The sequence below is a fragment of the Emys orbicularis genome, chromosome 1 (genome assembly GCF_028017835.1).
Source record: "Emys orbicularis isolate rEmyOrb1 chromosome 1, rEmyOrb1.hap1, whole genome shotgun sequence".
Taxonomy (NCBI): Eukaryota; Metazoa; Chordata; order Testudines; family Emydidae; genus Emys; species Emys orbicularis.
In genome coordinates, this window is record NC_088683.1 from 67,114,853 (window position 1) to 67,136,591 (window position 21,739).

At 42.1% G+C, this 21,739-nt stretch overlaps 1 protein-coding gene across 1 annotated transcript in view; it reads left to right on the plus strand.

Moving 5' to 3' along the window:
* The first annotated feature begins 10,093 nt into the window (after positions 1-10,093).
* Positions 10,094-21,739, plus strand: part of HELB (DNA helicase B) — a 31,010-nt gene continuing 19,364 nt past the window's right edge. The window contains exons 1-3 of the mRNA XM_065404102.1: positions 10,094-10,297; positions 15,598-15,978; positions 16,648-16,871. Of these exons, the coding sequence (XP_065260174.1) occupies positions 10,102-10,297; positions 15,598-15,978; positions 16,648-16,871 (801 nt within the window). The 5' untranslated portion in view covers positions 10,094-10,101. The remainder of the gene's footprint in view (positions 10,298-15,597; positions 15,979-16,647; positions 16,872-21,739) is intronic.

Consider the following 21,739-nt stretch of genomic DNA (forward strand, 5'->3'; position numbering starts at 1 on the left):
ATGAGGATGGGGCAGTCATACAGAACCAGCTGGATCACTTGGTAAACTGGATTCAAATAAATTGTGTTTTATATAGCCAAACACAAAGTTATGGTCATACCTACAAAATGCAGAACTGTATCCTGGGAAACAGTGACTCTGAAAGGGATTGAGGGGTCATCATAGACAAGCCACTCAATGTGAGCTCTCAGTTTGACACTGCAGCAAAAAGGTACAATGCAATTCTTGGATGTTGTCACCATGCCTCAGGGGGTCCCAGCTGAGGATGCCAAATTCAGAACAGGCTGCTGAGAAATAGGACAGACTCACCACACCAATAACAAAAGTAAACTTCTGTATCACCACATTGCTCAACAAGAAGCTAAAATGCAGTTTCCCTAGGTATTCCAGCCCTTGGCCCACTACCCAGACACTGGACTTTATGATGAGTGGTTCTGAAAAACAATTTAATCAGACATAGGGTCCTCCCAATTCCAAGAGATCAGCCACTTAGCCAGGTCAATATATAACTCACATCTTACCCAATAATCATGCTAATGACAACCGTTAGTAACTAAAAACTTAAGGTTTAACAATAAAAGAAAAGAAGGGAGTTACAAATGGTTAATAGATCATATACATACAAGTAACAAAGAGTCCTGTGGCACCTTATAGACCAGGGGTAGGCAACCTATGGCACATGTGCCACAGGCGGCACGCGAGCTGATTTTCAGTGGCACTCACACTGCCTGGGTCCTGGCCACTGGTCCGGGGGGCTCTGCATTTTAATTTAATTTTAAATGAAGCTTCTTAAACATTTTAAAAACCTTATTTACTTTACATACAACAATAGTTTAGTTAAATATTATAGACTTATAGAAAGAGACCTTCTAAAAATGTTAAAATGTATTACTGGCACGCGAAACCTTAAATTAGACTGAATAAATGAAGACTCGGCACACCACTTCTGAAAGGTTGCCAACCCCGTTATAGACTAAGGGCTTGTCTATACTTACGCGCTGGTTCAGCGGCAGGCAATCGAACTTCTGGGTTCGATTTATCGCGTCTTGTCTGGACGCGATAAATCGAACCCAGAAGTGCTCGCCGTCGACTCCGGTAATCCTGCTCAGCGCGAGGAGTACGCGGAGTCGACGGGGGAGCCTGCCTGCCGCGTCTGGACCGCGGTAAGTTCGAACTAAGGTACATCGACTTCAGCTACGTTATTCACGTAGCTGAAGTTGCGTACCTTAGTTCGAATTGGGGGGTTAGTGTAGACCAGGCCTTACAAATGTATTGGAGCATAAGCTTTCGTGGGTGAATACCCACTTCGTATGCTCCAATACATTTGTTATTCTATAAGGTGCCACAGGACTCTTTGTTGCTTTTTACAGATCCAGACTAACACGGCTTCCCCTCTGATACTTGATACATACAAATGATTTTCAGTGTTCATAGATCAGGATCATAGCAGTGATGGAATAAACTGCTAGCTTGCAGAAGTCTCTCTGGAATTACCCAAACAGATTGGGGGTCATCAGTCCTTGTTAGAGCTTCCTTGTTAGAAATCCAGTCCAGAGAAATGAAGCAGGAAATGAAGACAAAATGGAGATGTCTCAGTTGCCTTTTTATAGCCTATGCCATGTGCATGGAAATTTACTGTCCCAAACAAAGCCCATAGTCCCTCTTTGTGGAAAGTTACTGGGCCAAGATGGAGTCCAGGTTCACATGAGCATATCACATGTCCTTACATGGCTTGTGACTCACAAGGGGTGGCCATTGGCCCTTTGGGGTCTGAGGCGTCCACAGGCAGACCTACCGGGACACGTTTCTTCTACGACCCATTGTTAGAGTGAAGTGTCCTTAATGGGCCATTAACACATAGATTTGTTGATGGCCTTGATGTAAATCCTATCTAGCCTTGATGTAAATCCTATCTAGCCTTGATGTAAATCCTATCTGGTGGGCATTACCCAGGAATATAACATATGTATAAGACACAAGTATATAGCCAACATTTGTAACTTTAGATACAAAGATGATACTTGGATTTAACCAGAATAATCATATTTGATACACTGTAACTTTTCCATTGACACCTTACATGATATACTTTGTAAGAGTTGTTGCAACTGTATAACAGTGATCATACCAATGATATAAATTGTCCGACCTCTACCTCTTTGGGGTTGGAGAAGTGTAACATCTGAAGTAGGGGATTGCTCATCGGAGCTATGCCATCAGCAATGAAGGCTGGCCTCAAATATCGCCTTGGGCATTATGCGAGGTGGACAGGTCCAACGAGAACCCTGAAAATGATGGCTAACACAGTCAGAGAAGACGCAGGGCAGCAGCTGTGCCCAGCTACCCGATGTGAAGGAATTCGCCAAGAAAGACTCAGTGACTTGGGTCACATAGTGTGAAGCCAGTACTGGTAGATCAGGAAAAGCGTTGTGTTACTGCACCTCTGTCTCATCCCAGTGGGACAAGGGTGGGGGGTGGGGGGAGACATGGATCAGCGTTCACTTTGTACTCACCATCAGTACCGTCCCAAGCTGAGGAACCTAATGATCCCATCAGCAGACCAAATTTGGTGATGAATCCTGGTCAATTGCCACCTGAGGCATGTTGCGCATACACTAAGAAGTGGGACAAGGTATTCTTTGGGACAATTGTTCGCTCTTGCTTTTGATCAACATGAATAACTTAGTGCTGAGCACCAGGGTTAAAGCCACTGCTCCACTATCAGCTGCAAATGGCCTGCTGATGTCATCTTCCCCCCGTGCACTTGTGATGAGCTCAAGCTAAAGTCCCCCTGGACACATCTGCAAGTTACTGTGACAATGTATTCAATCATTGCTGGCATTTCCGCCAATCCATCAAAATTGCAACCATGAATATTGCAACTCTTTACAGGCATGGTCATCAGGTCGCTGTCTCATGCAAAATGGACCATCTTGGCATATCAGTTGCAGGCCTAACGGGAAGCAAGGCTGATAGGTCACGGATGCCATAAGGTGGGAGATTCATTACTTCCAATCCTGCTGGAAAGGCATAACAAGTGGGGTTCCGCAGGGTCTGTTTTGGGACCAGCTCTGTTCAATATCTTCATTAACGACTTAGATATTGGCATAGAAAGTATGCTTATTAAGTTTGCAGATGATACCAAACTGGGAGGGATTGCAACTGCTTTGGAGGACAGGGTCATAATTCAAAATGATCTGGACAAATTGGAGAAATGGTCTGAGGTAAACAGGATGAAGTTTAACAAAGACAAATGCAAAGTGCTCCACTTAGGAAGGAAAAATCAGTTTCACACATACAGAATGGGAAGAGACTGTCTAGGAAGGAGTACGGCAGAAAGGGATCTAGGGGTTATAGTGGACCACAAGCTAAATATGAGTCAACAGTGTGATGCTGTTGCAAAAAAAGCAAACATGATTCTGGGATGTATTAACAGGTGTGTTGTGAGCAAGACACGAGAAGTCATTCTTCCGCTCTACTCTGCGCTGGTTAGGCCTCAACTGGAGTGTTGTGTCCAGTTCTGGGCACCACATTTCAAGAAAGATGTGGAGAAATTGGAGAGGGTCCAAAGAAGAGCAACAAGAATGATTAAAGGTCTTGAGAACATGACCTATGAAGGAAGGCTGAAAGAATTGGGTTTGTTTAGTTTGGAAAAGAGAAGACTGAGAGGGGACATGATAGCAGTTTTCAGGTATCTAAAAGGGTGTCATAAGGAGGAGGGAGAAAACTTGTTCACCTTAGCCTCTAAGGATAGAACAAGAAGCAATGGGCTTAAACTGCAGCAAGGGAGGTTTAGGTTGGACATTAGGAAAAAGTTCCTAACTGTCAGGGTGGTTAAATACTGGAATAAATTGCCTAGGGAGGTTGTGGAATCTCCATCTCTGGAGATATTTAAGAGTAGGTTAGATAAATGTCTATCAGGGATGGTCTAGACAGTATTTGGTCCTGCCATGAGGGCAGGGGACTGGACTCGATGACCTCTCGAGGTCCCTTCCAGTCCTAGAATCTATGAATCTATGAATCTATTCTGGTGGTCCCAATCACTTACATGGGGTAGCATTACTACTGTGAGGCAAGGCCAAGTCCTCCTTGATAACTTAGATACCAGGGTCTTCTCAACTACTTATTGCATGTCTTAAACATTGGCATGGTCACCTTGCTGTCATATTAGTCTATCCGCTGACAGAAGAATTTGCTGATTTAGTCAAAGATCATTTCTACGATCAATTGGAATCTCTAGTACACATTGTCACTCCACAGGATAATTTTGTGATGCTGGGTGACCTAAATGCAGTTACTGCCCCCATTACCTGGCATGGACCAAGTTTTTGGTCATATCCCTTTAGTTTGACAAGGTGGGTGAGGGAATATCTTTTATTAGACTCTCTTCCCAAGCGCGACGCTAGGGAGGGGCATGAATGGTCACATGCCCCTCTCCAGATGCCTGGGGGGGGGCACATTCCAGAGGGGGCAGGGGGAAGCTGTCCCTGTCCTGTCCTGCCCAGCTGTGCTCAGGTACGTGCCTGGATGAGAGTAGCCTGCCTGTCTGAGCTCACTGGAGTCGCTCTGCCTGCTGCTGCTGGTGAGTAAGAAGGGGTGCTTCTTTCTTGCAGTGACAGGGCAAAATGGGAGGGCTCAGGGGAGGGAGGAAGGGGAGCAGGGAGGAAGGGGGGCCGCCGGGGACACTGGGGATGATCATCATGGGGCCATGGGTGATGGGGGAGGCAGCATAGGCCAGGGCTGGGAGTCTGGTGGAGGGATGGGGCAAGGAAGGAGCCCTCAGCATGTGGCCAGACTGGATGGGCGTGGGGGGGAGGGGTGCAGGGGAGCAGCAGGGCCAGGGGCTAGCGATGGCGGGGTGTTTGGGGGAGGCAAAACCCATGGGGGATGGGGGATTTCTGTGGGAGAGAGAGGTTTCTTGGCCTGGGTTCCTCCAGCCACACAGTAAGCTAGATGGAAATCCCTGATGTCCTTTTAGCAATGCACAGGATTCCTTTAAAGCCATAAGGGTAGGAAACAGGTATTTTACTTTAAATAAGGCCTTGCCTGAGTCCCAAATGTTGTATGTGTGCAGAATCAGACTCATATTTCATGAAAGGAAACCAAACTTCTCATATGATCTGGGCCAGCCTACTAGTAGCTGGTGAGCACTTAAAACTCCAGTGCATCCTCCAAATGTTTGTTGTATGTTGATATGAAATTCAAAGTAGGGGAAGGATGGTCTTGTGGTTAAAACACTGGCTTCTCTTTATATGACCTAAATATTATTATTTTGCCACAGACTTCCTTTATGCAAGTCGCTTCATTTCTCTCTGCCTTAGTTTCCTTATCTGTAAAATGGGGATAATTCTTAGCTAAGAAGGGCATGTGATGATGAACTTGTATGTGAAACTTTGGAAGAATGTGCTATAGAAGGACAAAGTATTTATTAAAATATTAAGGATGAGACTTTAAAGAATGGGTGCTTAAGTTAGGCACATAGGGCATCATCTTGCATCACTGAATTCAAGGATACCATTGCCGTTGATCTCAATAGGAACAGGTTCAGAGCCCTAAATCCTTATTGAGGTTCCTAAGTAAGTGGCCCAGTTTTTCAAAGCACCCATCAGTTTCATTTTTGAAAAATTGCGTCATGTATTTTGGCGCCTAACCGGGAGCATATTTAAAGGGGGAAAAAGTCTTGATCTGTGTGTCTGGAGGTTATTGTCTTCTTTGAGGCAACGATTATTGCTCTTTGGGCATTTAAAAAAAATCTGCAACCAACACTTGTAGAACATTTAACAGCAATTGTCATGCAAGGGTATGGAACTGAGTAACTGACATGTGAGCGATATCAAGGTAACTTGGTGCAAGTTACTCATTCTTCCTTGACTATGAATACATTTTGCATTTGAGTCATGCTTGCTAAATTGTTATGAAAATGTACCAGCAGAGGCACAAATTCTACTAACCTGAACTTACAATATTTTAATAAAAGCAATATTTTACTTGCTTGTTTCCCCCCAAAAATGTGTTTACCATGCGTGTGTGGAGTTTTGCAAGGGAGAATCAAGTCAGACTTTGGAAAATGCTTCAGGAATGAGTGCTGATTAAGTTAGCAGTTCCAGAGTTTTGTGACTGATAATGTGGCACTCCCTAAATTAGTAGATTAGGGCCCAATCCTTCAAACATTTCCACACACGTGCAACATTATTTACATAAGTAGTCTTATTGAAATCAATTAGAGTAGTGATGTGGAATGCAGCTAATGTTGGTACATTGATTACTTGTGAGTACTATTTGCAGTGTTTGTACAATATGGTTTCAATCCGAGGACCCAATACTGCACTTAATGGAGGAGTAAAATCTTTAGCAGAAGCTAGGAAGAAGACTCTGCTGTCTTCCTCTTTAACTGCAATATTGCAAGGTTTCTCCTGACAGAAGTAGCTGCTTTGCCTGCTAGTTCATAACTACACTTAAGTGCCCTTACCACAACTCAGTTAAATTGTATAAAGTAGGTACACTATCACATTTTGATCTAATATGTATTTAAACACCCATATTTTAGCCAAGCTTTATACCAAAGATTTTTTTCATAATTCATGAAGTGATTTTATCTAGTCATATACCTAAGTGCATTCTATATTAACAGGAAAGAGAGCAGAACATTACTGCAGACAGCTCAGGGAAGACCTCCACTCACTGTGCAGCACAGGAGTTAAAAAGCAAACAAAATGTTAGGATACATATGGAATGGAGACTAAATGGAGAGTAAAATAATGCCAATGTATAAATCAATGGTATGCCCTCATCTGGAATACTATGCGCAGATCGGATCGGATAAGAATAAAGCAGAAATAGAGGGAATTCGGGCATGGGTGCTGTGATTGATCCAAGGCATGGATAAGTTCTGATATGTAAAGATATTGAAAAGACTGGCATGTTTACTAGAGAGATGTGCTAGGATTTTCAGAAGAGCCCCAGGAGTTAGGTGCCCAACTCCCATTGAACTTCAATGGGATTTCAAGTGTCTAACTCAGGGGTCCCCAATGTGGTGCTGGGGGCGTCTAAGTGCGCCCACGTACTGGCCAGCGGACGAGCATCCACCGAAATGCTGCCGAATTTCGGCAGCATTTCGGCGGCGACACCTCTGGATGATGCCGCTTCTCGGCGGCATTTTGGCAGATGCTCGTCCACTGCCACGGTCCTCCGTGGCTCGTTGTCTGGCATCCGCCAGACAAAAAAGGTTGGGGACCACTGGTCTAACTTTCCGAGGCTCCTATGAAAATCCTAGCTAAGATGAATGAGAGAGGACCTGATAAATGTGTAGAAAACAATGGCTGGTACAGAGAAGGTAGAGTGGGAACTTCTGTTCACCCTGTCTCACACTGTGGGAACAAGGGGATATTAAATGAAATCGAAAGGCAAATTCAAATCTTGTAAAGGGAATTATATTTTCATACAATGGAAAACTAGCTTGTGGAAAGAATCAGGGGGGTAGCCGTGTTAGTCTGGATCTGTAAAAAGGTGCCACAGGACTCTCTGTAGCTTGTGGAACTCACTGCGATTTTCATTGAGGCCAGAAGCTGAGAAGGAGTCCAAATATGATTAGACATTTATGGATACTAAGAATATCCAAGTTATAATAGTAATTATACATTAAAAGAAATACCCTGAGGAATTTTGGAAGGGATATAAACCCTTAACATGCTGCAGGGCATAAGATAATCTATACTATTGGGGAATAGGAGTAAACTTTCCCTGGGGCACCTTATACTATAACTAACTACTGCAGGGTTTCTTGAACTTTGTTCTGAAGCATCTGGTACTGGTCACTGTTGATGACAGAATACTGGACGAGGTTGACTGCTATTCTAATCCAGTCTGGTAATTTGGCAATTCCTATATTTCTGTGTTCCTGTTATTAGAAACAAGTATGACAGATTTTTGGAGTCCATCTAGATTTAAAATTGAGGGTGTTCAGTTATATATATATATATATAATAGCCATTAAATTAACCCTATTCAATATGAATTCTCTAACCAACTTACACATTAAAAATAAAGCAAAACAAAATAAAAAAAAATTAAAATCTTAGTAAACTAAGCAGCATCTGTTGTTCATCTTGTTAAACTGGAGGCAGGGTCAGAAAAGGTGGGTAAATATGCATTTATTTTGTGGATTTCTAATAGTGCACTACAGTGCTTCAGTTAATTGTATGTTACCAGCTGCCTCATCATTCAGTTTATTTTTACTTTTTTTGCAAATGAAATATTCCTTTTATTACAGGTCAAAAACTCAGGTGTTAACGGGACATTCATAGTTAACAGCAGGCTACATCTTTCTATATAGTTCAAGTGCGTTGCTCACTTTGAGCCTTTTAAGGTATGGGTCCTCAACCTCATTATAGACTCACCCTACTAGTATGAAGAAATATAGGCCTATAATATTTAATTATGGTTTGATGCACTCTTGTGTTCTGTGTATGACAGAGCCATTGAGCTTCCTTATGCTACACAAAACAGTTCTGTGCACTCGAGTTCTCTTGTGCATCTAGCTATCCCTACCAATTAACAGGAGGATAGACTGAACATGAGAGTTACTTCAGACCTGAGCTCAATAGGATCTCCCAGTGTCTTGTTTGATCTCAGGAGCTCTAAAGAATAATTTTCCAGTCCTGGGTGGTGTTCCATGAATGCCTGTCAGCTTTATTTTGCTCTTGTCAAAGCATCTGTTATAGGTGTACAAATATGTGGTAATTGTTCCAACTTAAAAATAAACCATACAAATTCCTCCTCCTACTAACAGCAGGGAGTATCTCTGCAGACATTTTCCCACCAGATGTTCTTTTTAGGTATTTCTATATCTGAGGGAGAACACAATTTCCCAAATAGGGAGAGACAGGAATAAATTACTTTTGTGTCCCCTGCTTGTGAATGGACCAGACCACTTGCAGCGATTCTGGAAACATACTTTCTCCTGGGGTCTTTCTGGAGCACAAACTGCTTGATCGATAATGATTTGTCAAGTTTCCAGTATATACGAAAGATCTAAGGTTGGCTGTAGAGTAATATTTCCTGAAAGCAGGGTTGCAAAAGTGCTTACACTTTTTATTAAGATGGCCACCATCCAAGTCCTGCTTTTACCCCAGGGTTGTGACAGTCAGTCTGGAATTCCCTACGGGGCTAGGAATCCTGCATTCCTTTCCAGGTGGGCAGAAATGTAGGATCACAGCTAAAGGCACAATGTCTACTTGAAAAAACACATTTCTGTCTGAAAATGTTGTACAAGCTAACAAGTAGGATTACAAAAACCCAAGAGATTAGTGGGGGTGGAGGGGGAGGAAGAGTCTCCTCTACTTTTTTTCAGTTTCTTCAGTTTTATGTATTGATGGCACTCTGTGTATAGTCAGTTTCACAGTGTCCCTGTAAGGTCTGTTAGAGCTAAATTTGGGCCCTGCTGCAAGCACCATGTATGGGGCAATGCAATACCACCATAACTTTATTATAAGCAGTTACTAGTCACCTATGTCTCTCCTCAACAGGAGCTGGTCCAATAAAAGATATTCGCTCACCCACCTTATTGCTCTCCAATAGCCTGGGCCCAACAGACTACAGCAAAGCTTTAAATAGCTTGTGCGGTGGTGCTGCAGTTTTACAGAGCAGCCCCAACAGCGTGGCTAGGCCTTGGCTGCGAGCTCTAGTAACAGGCTACTCGCCTCCCAGCCTGGTTTCCTCCTCACACTACAGCTGCTGCTGCTGCTGTTGTTGGGTAAAGAGCAAGGAAAGCCAGACCCCGCCAGGCATGCAGTTCAGTGGCGGGTGCGGCGCCCAGGTCGGCCGGGGAAGCGCAGCCAGTACATAGCTGCGCCCCTAAGGCGGGCAATACCACGGGACGGGGACACCGACTGAGCCCTGGCCCCCACCCCGCGGAGGGGAGTGGCTGGCGGGGCCCGGGGCTGAAAGAGGCGGAAGGGCCTGGGCTACTGGAGAAGCGGGGACGGGGTTCAGCGGCGGGACGCGCGGTCCCTCAGTGCCGGCTGGCTGGGCCCGCCCAGGAGGCGGCGGCGGCGCTGCGGGGAGGAACCGTCCGCCCCCTTCGGCCGGGCCCAGCGAGGAAACATGGCCCAGGCCCGCGGGAGGACGCGGCCCGTGAGCGAGCTGTGGGGGGTGCTGCTGCCGGCGAAGGGCAGGGAGGCGGAGGTAGAGGAGGAGCAGGACGACCCGCACCCCGATCCCGACTCGCTCTTCTTGGACGCCTCCGAGCTGTGCAGCAGCGGGCGGGTGCTCCGGGCTTCCCTGCCCGCGCGCCGAAAGGGTGAGGAGCGGCGCGCCAGGGCAGGGAGACCCCTCCCCGCGAGCCCGCCTCCCTCCTGCCCACGGGGAGGGGGGACACGGCCCGTCTCGTCCCTTCACCCCCTAGCTGGTCCCTCATGGGCTCGAGTGTCAGGCAGTGCCTCGGGGGGGCTGGCAGGGAGGGTTTTGCTGTGCATTTCAGTGACGCATTTACCCAACTTCCTGCTCTTCCTCAGTGCCAGCGCTGGGGCATCTTCCTTTTCCCTCAGCCCAGTGTTTTCCCCAGGACTTGAAATGGGTGGTGGTGGTTCAAAAATATGGATGGGGGGGAGGGGGGGGAGTGAAGACTGATGAGGGGTGAGACCAGTGGCGTAGCCAGGTTCTAACATCAGGGGGAGCGAACACATAAAAAAAGGCACCACCCGACATATCAAATTACTAATTACATACTTTTAAATTTGTTATACATATTTATTTTGTACTTAAAATAAAAACACAAGAATGATCCAGCCACGGAAGGGTTTGCACAGCTGGCATTTCGCAGGAGAACTTTAGATTATACTTAGATATACTTAGGATTCTAGAAAGTAAATGACAGAATACAGTAGTTTATAATTATCACAGGTTTAAAAAAAATACTGGCCATTTTTTCCAGTTACTAATTTCATTTTAAAATCAATCAATGAAATGCACTTTATTTATAATAGATCGTAATACTAAAGTCACCAAAAAGGAATGACAAATACAAGTTTTATGAGAATTGGTGAGCAAAGATCTCATAGCTCTTCGGGGTTGGACAAAGCAGTAATTTCCCTTAAAGTAGCTTTATTCATGGGTGGTTGTTTTTTTAAACCAAAGACCTCTCTATGACACAGGTTGGCAGTCTAACATTTTTGAAACACTGAGTACTGAAAGTTAGGGTTTTTAACCAATTTAAGCTGTGTACTCGCTCACTCTCTCTCTCCCTCCCTCTGCTTAATTTGTGCAAGGGTTTGCCAAGGCCGAGTCCCAGCACCTGTAGGCTTGGCAATTCATAGCCTTGGTACCTTTGGGCTTGCTGCGTCAGTTATGAAAGTAAAAAAATTGCTTGAGACCTGGCACCTTTCATTGTGAATTAAGCACTGATCTAGCGACATTTATTATTCTTTTTAGAGCCTCACCTCGTAGAGGCCTGTGAGTATGTGAGAATCTCAGGTATCATTAACAACAACAAATACAAGATACTAGCCCTCATGGGAGAGGGGCAAAGCTGGAAAACAGGAACTCTAAAAGCTCAAAAACCAGAAGGCAAATAAAAAGAACCCCAATTGTATTATATTTTAGAATCTCATGATTTTTAAGCCAATCTCGGGATATTTGGGGGCTTGCCTTATGATTTTTTGAGTGCTTGGCATTAGCACTCGTAAGGGAATCACCTGGTTTTCAAGGCCATCCAGGATATATCCCTATGAAAAATCGAGGACAAAGGTTATTGTTGGGAGACCTGGCACCATAAGACGTAGTGTGGTAAGTCACAGGCACTGCTCAGAAACCAGGAAAGGTGAAATCCTGCCCCTTCCCCTATTGAAGTCAAGGGCAAACCCCACATTGATCAGCACAGACAGAGACAGGCGCTGGAGCTGGTCAAACGCTTGATGGGCAGCAGCGTCCTAACACACCACCTCAGTGCAGGACTTAGGGCCCCAAAGGGCGCCCCTTAATACAGGCCAGGTGGCCTGGTGACGGAGTCAGCTCAGAGCGGTCACAAGGGAGCATCCTGGGATAGCTCCCGGAGACCAATAACGTCGAATTGCGTCCACAATACCTTTAACCTGGGATTGCGATCTCGATTTAAGCGCTACTCCACTTGCCGAGGTGGAGTACAGAAATCGAATTAAAGAGCCCTTTAAATCGAAAAAAAACATTTGGTCATGTGGACGGAATCATTTTTTTTCCGAAATAACTCGGCTAATTCCGAAATAGGCTAGTGTAGACCAGGCCTTTGTTCATAGTTTTCAAACCTATTGTACTTTTTCAGGTAGAAGTATTTTATCATATACTGTATATGCTTCTAAAGTGTGTATTAATGTTTCAATTTCAATTCAAATTTCCAACCAAAGACTAAATTGGCAACACTGCATGTAACTAGTTGACCACTGGGGGAGGGGGGTGTTGGGGAAATCCAGGGAGGGTATACACCCCCACTGGGGGGGAAGGTGTAGGGAAATCCCTGCCTCCCTCCCCCAAGGCTGCCCTGGCGCTGGTTTCTCATGGCTCCTTTGCAGGGGCCTGCCCACGCGCCTGTGGCTTCTAAGCAAATCCTTACAGTACTGTATAGGAAAAAGATATTTTTAAAACTTGCATTAGCTAACTTTTGAAACCCACTTAACACCTAATATAGATATTGTTTAACACCTTTAAAATCATATTAGCCCATCACAGTTTTAAAGGTGGTAAACTGTGTCAATCATAGAATCGTAGGACTGAAAGGACCTCCAGAGGTCATCTAGTCCAGTGATTCTCAACCCGGGTATGCAGAGGTCTTCCAGGGGGTACATCAACTCATCTAGCTATTTGCCTAGTTTTACAACAGGCTATGTAAAAAGTACTAATGAAGTCAGCAGGGTGGATTTGATTTAAATCAGGGATCTCAAACTCAAATCATCACGAGGGCTACATGAGGACTAGTATATTGGCCTGAGGGCTGCATCACTGACACCTTTTCAAACAAAGATACAAAAGCCCCCGCCCCTGGCTCCGCCCCCACTCCACCCCTTCCATGAGGCCCCGCCCCCATTCCAACCTCTTGCCCGAAGTCCCTGCCCCTATTCAAACCCCTTCCCCAAATCCCGGCCCCGCCTCTTCTCCGCCTCCTCCCGAGTGCACCACAGCCCTGCTCCTCCCCCCTCCCTCCTGGAAAGTCCTAAGTGCCGCCAAACAGATGTTTAGCGGCGGGAAGCGCTGGGAGGTAGGCGGAGGAGCGGGGATGCAGTGCGGGGGCGGAGGCGGGAGATGAGGGGGAGCTATTGCAGGCCGCAGGAAATAACTCCGCGGGCCACCTGTTTGAGACACCTGATTTAAATCAAATTTAAATCACTAGTCAGGAAGACTCGATTTAATCATAGATTTCTATATAAAAGTGCATTCTTGTTGGTTGTTATAACCTTAATACATATTCTTCAAAACTCAGAGATAGATGAGACCCAAACTGGGTCTCTCTTATGGCCTGCTGCCATTATAGGTTTTCCCTTCTAGTGAGAGAATGGTATGGTAGATCTCAAATCAATGAAGGCTACCCTCAGAAAGACCTCAAGACTTCTGGAATATGCTGCTCAAACAGTTTCACTTTTGTTTCTGCTGCCTGTTCCCTCCCGTCTCACATTTATCTCCAGACTTCTTCTCCTTGTCCAGATCTGTTCCGCCCCCAACAATCTTCTATTCATTGAATTTTTTGAAATTTTGCACTTTTAGAGAGAGGTAAGGAACTGACTCTGTGTACACAAATTTGCAGAGGGACAATAGGGTTGAGGTCTGTTATTTCTCACCTCAATATATTTATTTATTTAAAAACATTTTTGCTGTTAACAAGCATGTTATCTCTGGAGACACAAATCCACAGTTTGAGAACTGCAAAACTAGGCATCTCTGATGGTATCTTCTAGACTTAGCATTGAGTCCCATTGGGTAGATAGAAAGATTAACCTAAATAATCTATACAGAAGCCCCTGGAACCCCATAAGATTGGGTCCCTAATCCATGAACTATTGGAACTCACTTACAAAATTTTTCTTAAACATTACATGAATATATTGTCTCATACTATAGAATTAGAATTTATAATCCCTGTTACATTATAGCTCAAAGATGTCTCACCATGGATCTTAATTAAAACTATCTTTAGATAGGTTATTTTCCTCAAAAAGCATTTTATCAAAAAACCCGATTTAAATAAGAAAAAAATTGATTTTTATCCACCCTGGAAGTCAGTACAAATTAAAATTTCATACAGACAATGACTTGTTTATACTGCTCTATGTTTATACTTCTGTTGCACCCTGAAATTCTGCTGAGCTGCTAGCTAGTCACTCTGGCATGGTGTACGTTTAAAAGTTGGGTCAACATAGCTACGTTGGTCAGGGGTTTGATAACCACATCCCTGACCAATGTAGCTATGCTGACTCACCCCCAGTGCAGACACAGCTATGTCAATGAAAGAATGCTTCTGTCAATGTAGCTACCATCACTTGGGAAGATGGTGTTCCTACTCCAGTGGAAAAACCTTTCAGTGTTACCTATGCCTACTCTATGGGGTTATGCTGGTATAGCTAAGGCAACATAGCTATGCCAGTATAGTCTCTATAGGATAAACATACTCTCTGGGTGGGAATGTCTAATACCTGACTATTGGCTGAGTCTGCCGAGCTTGCTTCTTGATTTTTCCAAACCAGATTATCCAAAGGTTTGGGGTTTTCACTGAGACTTTAGAATAATTTAGTTTCTACTGTATTATATTTTTAAAGTTCTTATTGTTTCAATTGGAATAAAAAAGTGTGTAGTTTACTGGCTATATGGAGTGTGCCTGATGTGTATTTCAAAGATAATGTGTTCAAATCCAGTTACGATTGTACTTTTATTACACACTTTGTTCTCACTTCATTAGTGAGATTATCAATTAATTCTTGTCACTTTTGTAACAAAAATAAAACATGAAAACAGTAGAGTTAAGCTTTCTCTGATCTCTTTCGACTTCTCTGTCTGTCCTTAGATTGTGAGCTTCTCAGAGCTGGGACTGTCTCTGCTTTGAATGTTTGGAAAGTACTACCATAAACTAATAACAGAGCTTATCATTGTATACAGCTATAATATAGGCAAGGGGTTGCGTGTCCTTTAATGCAATCAAAATGTCCAAGAACTCAATTATTTTGGACAAGATATTGTCATTTTTTGAAATAATGAAGTTAAAACTAGTTGTAAGCATATCACCAATAACATAAAACTGTAATTGTTTTAAATAGTGCAAAATCTGACCATTAGTAAGCAGCTTTAACTGCTCATACAAATAATTAATACCAGAAAATTATTTGATGTATTGTTGACTTCAGCCACCTACAGGAACATAATCAATTAATCAATTTAAAAATCATGCTTATGTCTGAGATGTTTTTTGTTTTTGTTTTAACTTACTACTGTTAAAAGCAATACCTAAGATTATTATAACTAAATTACACCTGAAAAAAATTAAATTTTTTGGTTTGTTTGCTTTGACTTAGTGAATTTGTTATGCAAAATGCAATAAAGTTTTAAACAATATTATACTGATTTTTTTTTTTTTTTAAATTTCAGTTATAATACAGGATGAAAGATCTCAAAAGACGTATGAAGTGGTTGGATGTTTTCCATTGGTTGGCCCTTGGTGGAAAGTTAATGTTAAAGTTAAATTGGTGGACTCAAAGTACTTTGTGCAAGGATATCCGTCATACTTCCTACGAACCGATATAAGGGAAAACCAAAACGCAGTTTTTTCACTCTTTTTTAAAGAGTGCTGTGTTCCTGACAATTTCAGAGAGGAGTTTTTTAAGTGTTTTCCTGAGAGATCTGATCTGAACTTCAGAAACCTTGAAAAAAAACTTAATCAGTTTCAAGAGTCAAAATTAAATCTTCAGCAAGGGAACAAATCTATTGAGACGAAAAATTTTGATATTTTTTATTATATTATGCAATCATGTAAGTATAATTTATATATTATTGGATTATAAAAATAACAGAGTTATGCTTTTAAGATGTTTTATCCATGCTAATGTGCTGGTAGAGTGTGTTTTTAAATGAGTATTGATCCCGCAAAGATTTTTTCCTGAGCACATAAAGGGGACTACTCACATGCTTGTAGTTAAGCATGTATGCAAGTCTTTGCATGACCTGGGCCTTATACCATATAGATGGAACAGGAATCAGTTGGAGAAAAAAAGTAATAGTGGAACTCACTTAAATGAAGATCTGTTAAGAGTTAACTTCCATTTCACTCAAAAGTGCTGGCAGTTCTGCTTAACTTGACATTTGATTGAACTGAAAGATGGGTGATGTTTCAGGTTACCAGGTTTTTATATGTTGCGCACACATCAGGGGAGATAGACTTGACTATTAATGTGAAACTGACTATATACAAAATTCTGTCAAATACACAATTTAATCAAAGTGGAAAAATATTTTTTAATCTATTTAAGTAATCTTACTCGTATCAATAGTATATAAAAGCTTTTTCAGACAGAAAACTAAAGAACCAGTTCTATTTAAGTTTTTTGGAATAAAGCCTGCTAAGCTAAGTAATCAAATTGCCTTCTACAAACACTTTTTGTATTTTAATAAATACTTTCTTGGTTTGTGATGAATATATAGTTACAGGAAAGACTGTTTTGGTAGCTTTGAGTTTCCCAGTGATAATGGAGTTCCTGCCAAGACTTCTACCACGTCATTTTTGCAATATTATAGAGGGGGTGAGCTGGCATAAAGTGACCAAACAGAACAGCAAAAGTGATGAAAAAGTTTCTCCTGAAGATGAGATACTACCAAAATTAGATGAGATGTTAAAAAAAGAGCCATGGAAACTTGGATTCAGCAGGGTAAGTAACATGAATTATATGATGATCAAAATGTAATTAACTCAATACTATTTGTTCAAACTATGACCTTTGGTTGTTTGGATGGAGGCTTATTCTTTTTGAAGAGAGATAATTTTTCTCTTTTCAAGACCATCCTGGGCAGCTGCACGAAACAGAAACCTTCTGGATATGTCTGCAGTACTTGTAGTGGGGCTCGCACCAGTGCACTAAAAATACCTGTGTAAATGTTGCGGTTGTGGGGAAGAGGTGTAGGCTTCAGAGCCTGAGGTTCAGCCTGAGACACAACATTGAAGCACTATCCACACAGCTTTAGTGCTCTAGTGCCAGCATAAGTCTGTGGATCCCAGGCTGTAATGCTCGCTTCCAGATGCAGTGTAGACATACTCACTGGGTCCAGAAATACCTTATCTAACCTTGTTAGTATTCTTCCTAATCACTGTGCAACTGTTTCTAATATAATTTAAATATAAAGGAATTATTCAGTTTCTTGATATACTCCATGGAAGAAATGGAAATTGCTTTCAGATTGGGTGAACACAGGGAGTTTCATATAAAAGATACTGAGCTCCTCGAGATAATCTTGGTTTCCCACTTCAGTAAGGCACAGTGAGGCTGAATAAAGGTGTTGTGACAACCATAGTTAAGAGTTTAATGTTTAATGTTAATGTAGATTTCCATGTACATATCTATATAATGAGACTCCAGAAATGTCACTGTGTGTCACTCTGAAGCCTAAAATGTCTGAGTCCGTGTGAAGCGATGGAAACAGCTACAAGTGTGGAAGAGAGGTTTCTTTAGTTTAGAACAGTGTTTTTCAACCTTTTTTTCATTTGTAAACCCCTAAAACATTTGAAATGGAGGTGTGGACCCCTTTGGAAATCTTATACATAGTTTGCAGACCCCTAGGGGTCCGCAGCCCACAGGTTGAAAACCACTGTTTTATGGTAACGACAACCTTTCGCGGACCCTTTAGACATAGTTCGCGGACCCCCGGGGATCCCTTGATCACAGGTTGAAAACCATTGTTTAGAATATCACCAGATTCAATCATCACTGGAATTCATCGTCTGTTAACTTAAAAACTGGATTGCATCAGCCATTTCTGGCTCTTATGAATTACGTGCCTTTATGAATTATACCCATGTGATAGCATGGGCTTTCAGCTACTAGTATTGCATACCAACTTACTCTACTTTATATTCTGGCTTCTTCAGCATTCTCCATATAGTCACATTAGCTGTTCTTCTTAAGTCAACATATTTTAGAGGTGAGTCATTCCTCTGTAGTTTGAGTTTTGTAGCTTACTTCCCATTATAAGCAGAGCTGGCTGGGAAACCAGATTTCAGTTCTGCAAAAATTTTTGAGTTTTCAGAAAAACTTAATCTAGAATCCTAACAAAAGTTAAAAAAAAAAAATTGAAATATTAATGGAACTGAAATCTTACAATATTTCTTTTTAGAAACACTGAAATGTGGTATATTTCATTTTGGAAACACTCCTAGGATCCCCAGCTGCCTACCTTGTGGTTTGCAGGGAGTCAGGGACCCTGGAAGCTGTTGACTGAAATTATTGTGATTCTTGTTAGTTTCACTGCTGCCCATCACTGAATAGCAGCAGTGAAACTGACCAGACTCTTATTGTCATGTCAATAGTTACCTTCTCCAGCGCCAGATTCTTGGGAGTCAGGCAGCTTGGGTTACCCGTTGGCCTGAAAGTCTTGGGGTTCTTGACTCTGAGGCAGTCCACATGGTAGGCTGACCCAGAGTGGCAGACCCTTGAAGCCCAGATCCCCAGCAGCCCACCAGACATGCTGCAGGACAGCTGGGTGTGTGACCTGCTAGGAAACAGTTCAGTTTCAAAACCTGGCTGGACAATAGGTTTCCATCGGAAATTTGTCAGAATCAAACTTTCTGTAAAACATTTGATTTTAATCGAGTCAGCAAGTTTAGACAGAGTTTTGTTGGAATTTTTCCAACCAGCTCTAATTTATAAACCAGATCTCTCTCTCTCTCTCTCTCTCTCTCTCTCTCTCTCTCTCTCTCTCTCCCCCTACCTCCCCTTTTGTTTCACATTTGGTTAACTAAAATACAGTGTTGGAAGCAAAGCTGTTAATATGTGTGAATAGAAATGCATAGTATAGATTTAAAAAACAGTAGGATCTGAAGGAATATTATATTTGGTAATTGCTGAGTTTTTTATTAAGGACAGACAAGTTTGCGTAGGGGAAGATTAGCATGTGAATAGAATTGGAAGGACTGAGTTATTTGGTGTTATGAAGTGTTTGGTTGTATGTGATGAGGTGAATGAATCTGTGTAGGGTAGTGGAAGCCAGGAATCGACCTGAGTAGAGCTGGTTGGAAATTTTCTGATAAAACCTTTTGCTGAATCTGTTAAAGATTCCACAAAACTTCAGTCAAAATGCTGGCAGGTTTCCCTGCACTGTAGGCCTCCCTTCTCCTTCGGCAGCTCTGGAGGCTGGAGAGGCACAGCCCCCATGCATGCTACCTCCCTGCCACCCTTCTATTTTTCCCCAGCTCCCGGGGACAGGCAGTGTCTGTCTGGCTCCTGGAGGGTTGGTGGGAAGTCAGAGTTCCCTAGGCTCTCTGCCTCTCTAACAGCTGGGGTGGAAGGCTCTTGAAATTGACAAGAGCATTTCTTGAGTGCAGCCAAGATGCCAAAAAATTCCCTCTTGGTTTTCCAGAAATGGATTTTTTTCTTTAAACCCCCCCCCCCCCCATTTCTTGTATTTTGTCCTGCTTCTAAACTAAACTTTTCCTAAAAAAATGCAAATATTGTCATGGAAATGGATCACCTTTTTTCAACCAGCCCTTGTCTTGAAAGCTGTTGCTTAAAGCAGGCTTTCACCTTACCTCTACTGGGGAGAAATGAGCAGGAGCCACTGTGGACAGGGACTGACATAAAGGCCTTTAGATATTTCTCTTAAAGGCACCATTTAACTGTTTTTTGCTTTTTTTTCCATAATCTTCTTGACTGCTGTAGTTGGGCAGGATGATGATGAAGGGCACATTAGATCAGCAAAATAGAACAAGTTGATTAGTGCTCTAGAAGAGAGGGAAAGTGTGCATGTGTGATAAGTAGTGGGAGAATGATTTCTTGGCCTAAAGGTTTTTTGTTTTTGTTTTTTTTTAAAGCTAACTGAGAAGTTTGCCTCTAACATTTTACATGGCTGTCTGTCTTGTCTGTTTTTAGATTGTAAACTCTTTGAATTAGGACTAAGTTAGCCTGTGTTTTTTCATTTTTAGCACAGTGGGGGCTGTATCCTGATTTGGGCACTACCATGTTATAACTAGTTAAAATAAACATACCAACACAGTATTTATTATGTAGTCCATTACATACGTTTCAGCAGCAAATAATTATAGATTTAAAAGGGGGGGAATAAAAGCTTTCAGGTTCAGAAAAAAATGTATATTTTAATACCAGTGTGTGTATAAAGAGACAAAATTTAATGCTGCATGACCAGTGCAAGGGCTGGTCTACAAGTGAATGTTTCACCTGTTTGTTTAATGGTGTGGTTTTAAAATTAATCTAGCTAAACCAGTGCAAATGGATATGTGGACACTTCAGTTCAAGATAGGCATATTTTGGTTCACTTGAGATTGATTAGGAATTGGTTTAAGTTTAAACTGAAGCAAGCTCCTCTTAAACCACAATGAAAGTGTTCTCACAGAAGTTTGCAGTGGTTTAGGGTATGTCTACGCTAGAAACGCTACAGATGCACCACTTTAGTGTAGACACTTACTACAGCTATGGAAAGGGTTGTTCTGTTGCTGTAGTAAATCTGCCTCTCTAAGAGGCAAAAGCTTTTGTTGACCTAGCAATGTCTAGACTCGTGCTTAAGGCTATGTCGGCCCTAGCACTTTTGTCGGTAAAACTTTTGTCCGTCGGGGCACCTTAAAGACTAACAGATTTATTTGGGCATAAGCTTTTGTGGGTAAAAAACCACTTCCATGCACTGCCATGCATCAGAAGAAGTGATTTTGTTTTTTACCCACAAAAGCTTATGCCCAAATAAATCTGTTAGTGAAACACAGTTTCAACTTTTAATACTTAACTTTTTTTTTTTTATGTGAATTTGGTATCGAGATATCAATGCAGTATTGGCTTGCCAAAGTACAATGCTATTCAGTTGACATAACGTTGTGGTATTGTAAATTTACTTTGTAATAGCAATAGGCCAGCACTAAACTATAAGAAATAAAATCATTCTGAAAGGGAATATGGTAATGAGAAACTAAGGGTTTTTTAAAATTATTTTTTACATTCTTTACCATCGTTTTTCATCTGTTAGTAGCTTTTTCTCAGTCTCCTCTCTTTTGACTGCAGCTCCACTAAATGTGTTCAATTGCATGTCATTGAACAGACTCTGCAGAGCTGGTGTGTACATGTCAGGAATCAATGGAGCAGTCACCTTGATATTTTACTATGGAGATATCTTAATTTTCTTTTCAAATTTAATTTACTCTGTTCCCTTTTAAAATTTGTTTCCAGGTAACTTTATAATATCCTTTTAGAACACTTGTATGTAAAATAATTTATTGAGAGGTCAGTGCATACTTTTTGTGGGAGGGGGGTGTTTACGAACAAAGATCTCAAAACAGAAACAATTTGGTTCTCGATCACTGTTTTACCATTGTCTAGTCTGTAATTTCAAAATGGCTGTTTTATGAACTCTTTCTTACAGGCTATTGGTCCTTAAAGTGAAATCAGCTTTTGCTATGAGGATATGAATTATTAGGGTGTCCAGTCCCATTTGAGTACAAATAAAATAATCCCACCGTTTATAAGTAATCCAGTTTTCCTAAATCTTTGTTTGCTCTATAAGAAGAAAGGGAAAAATATTAAAG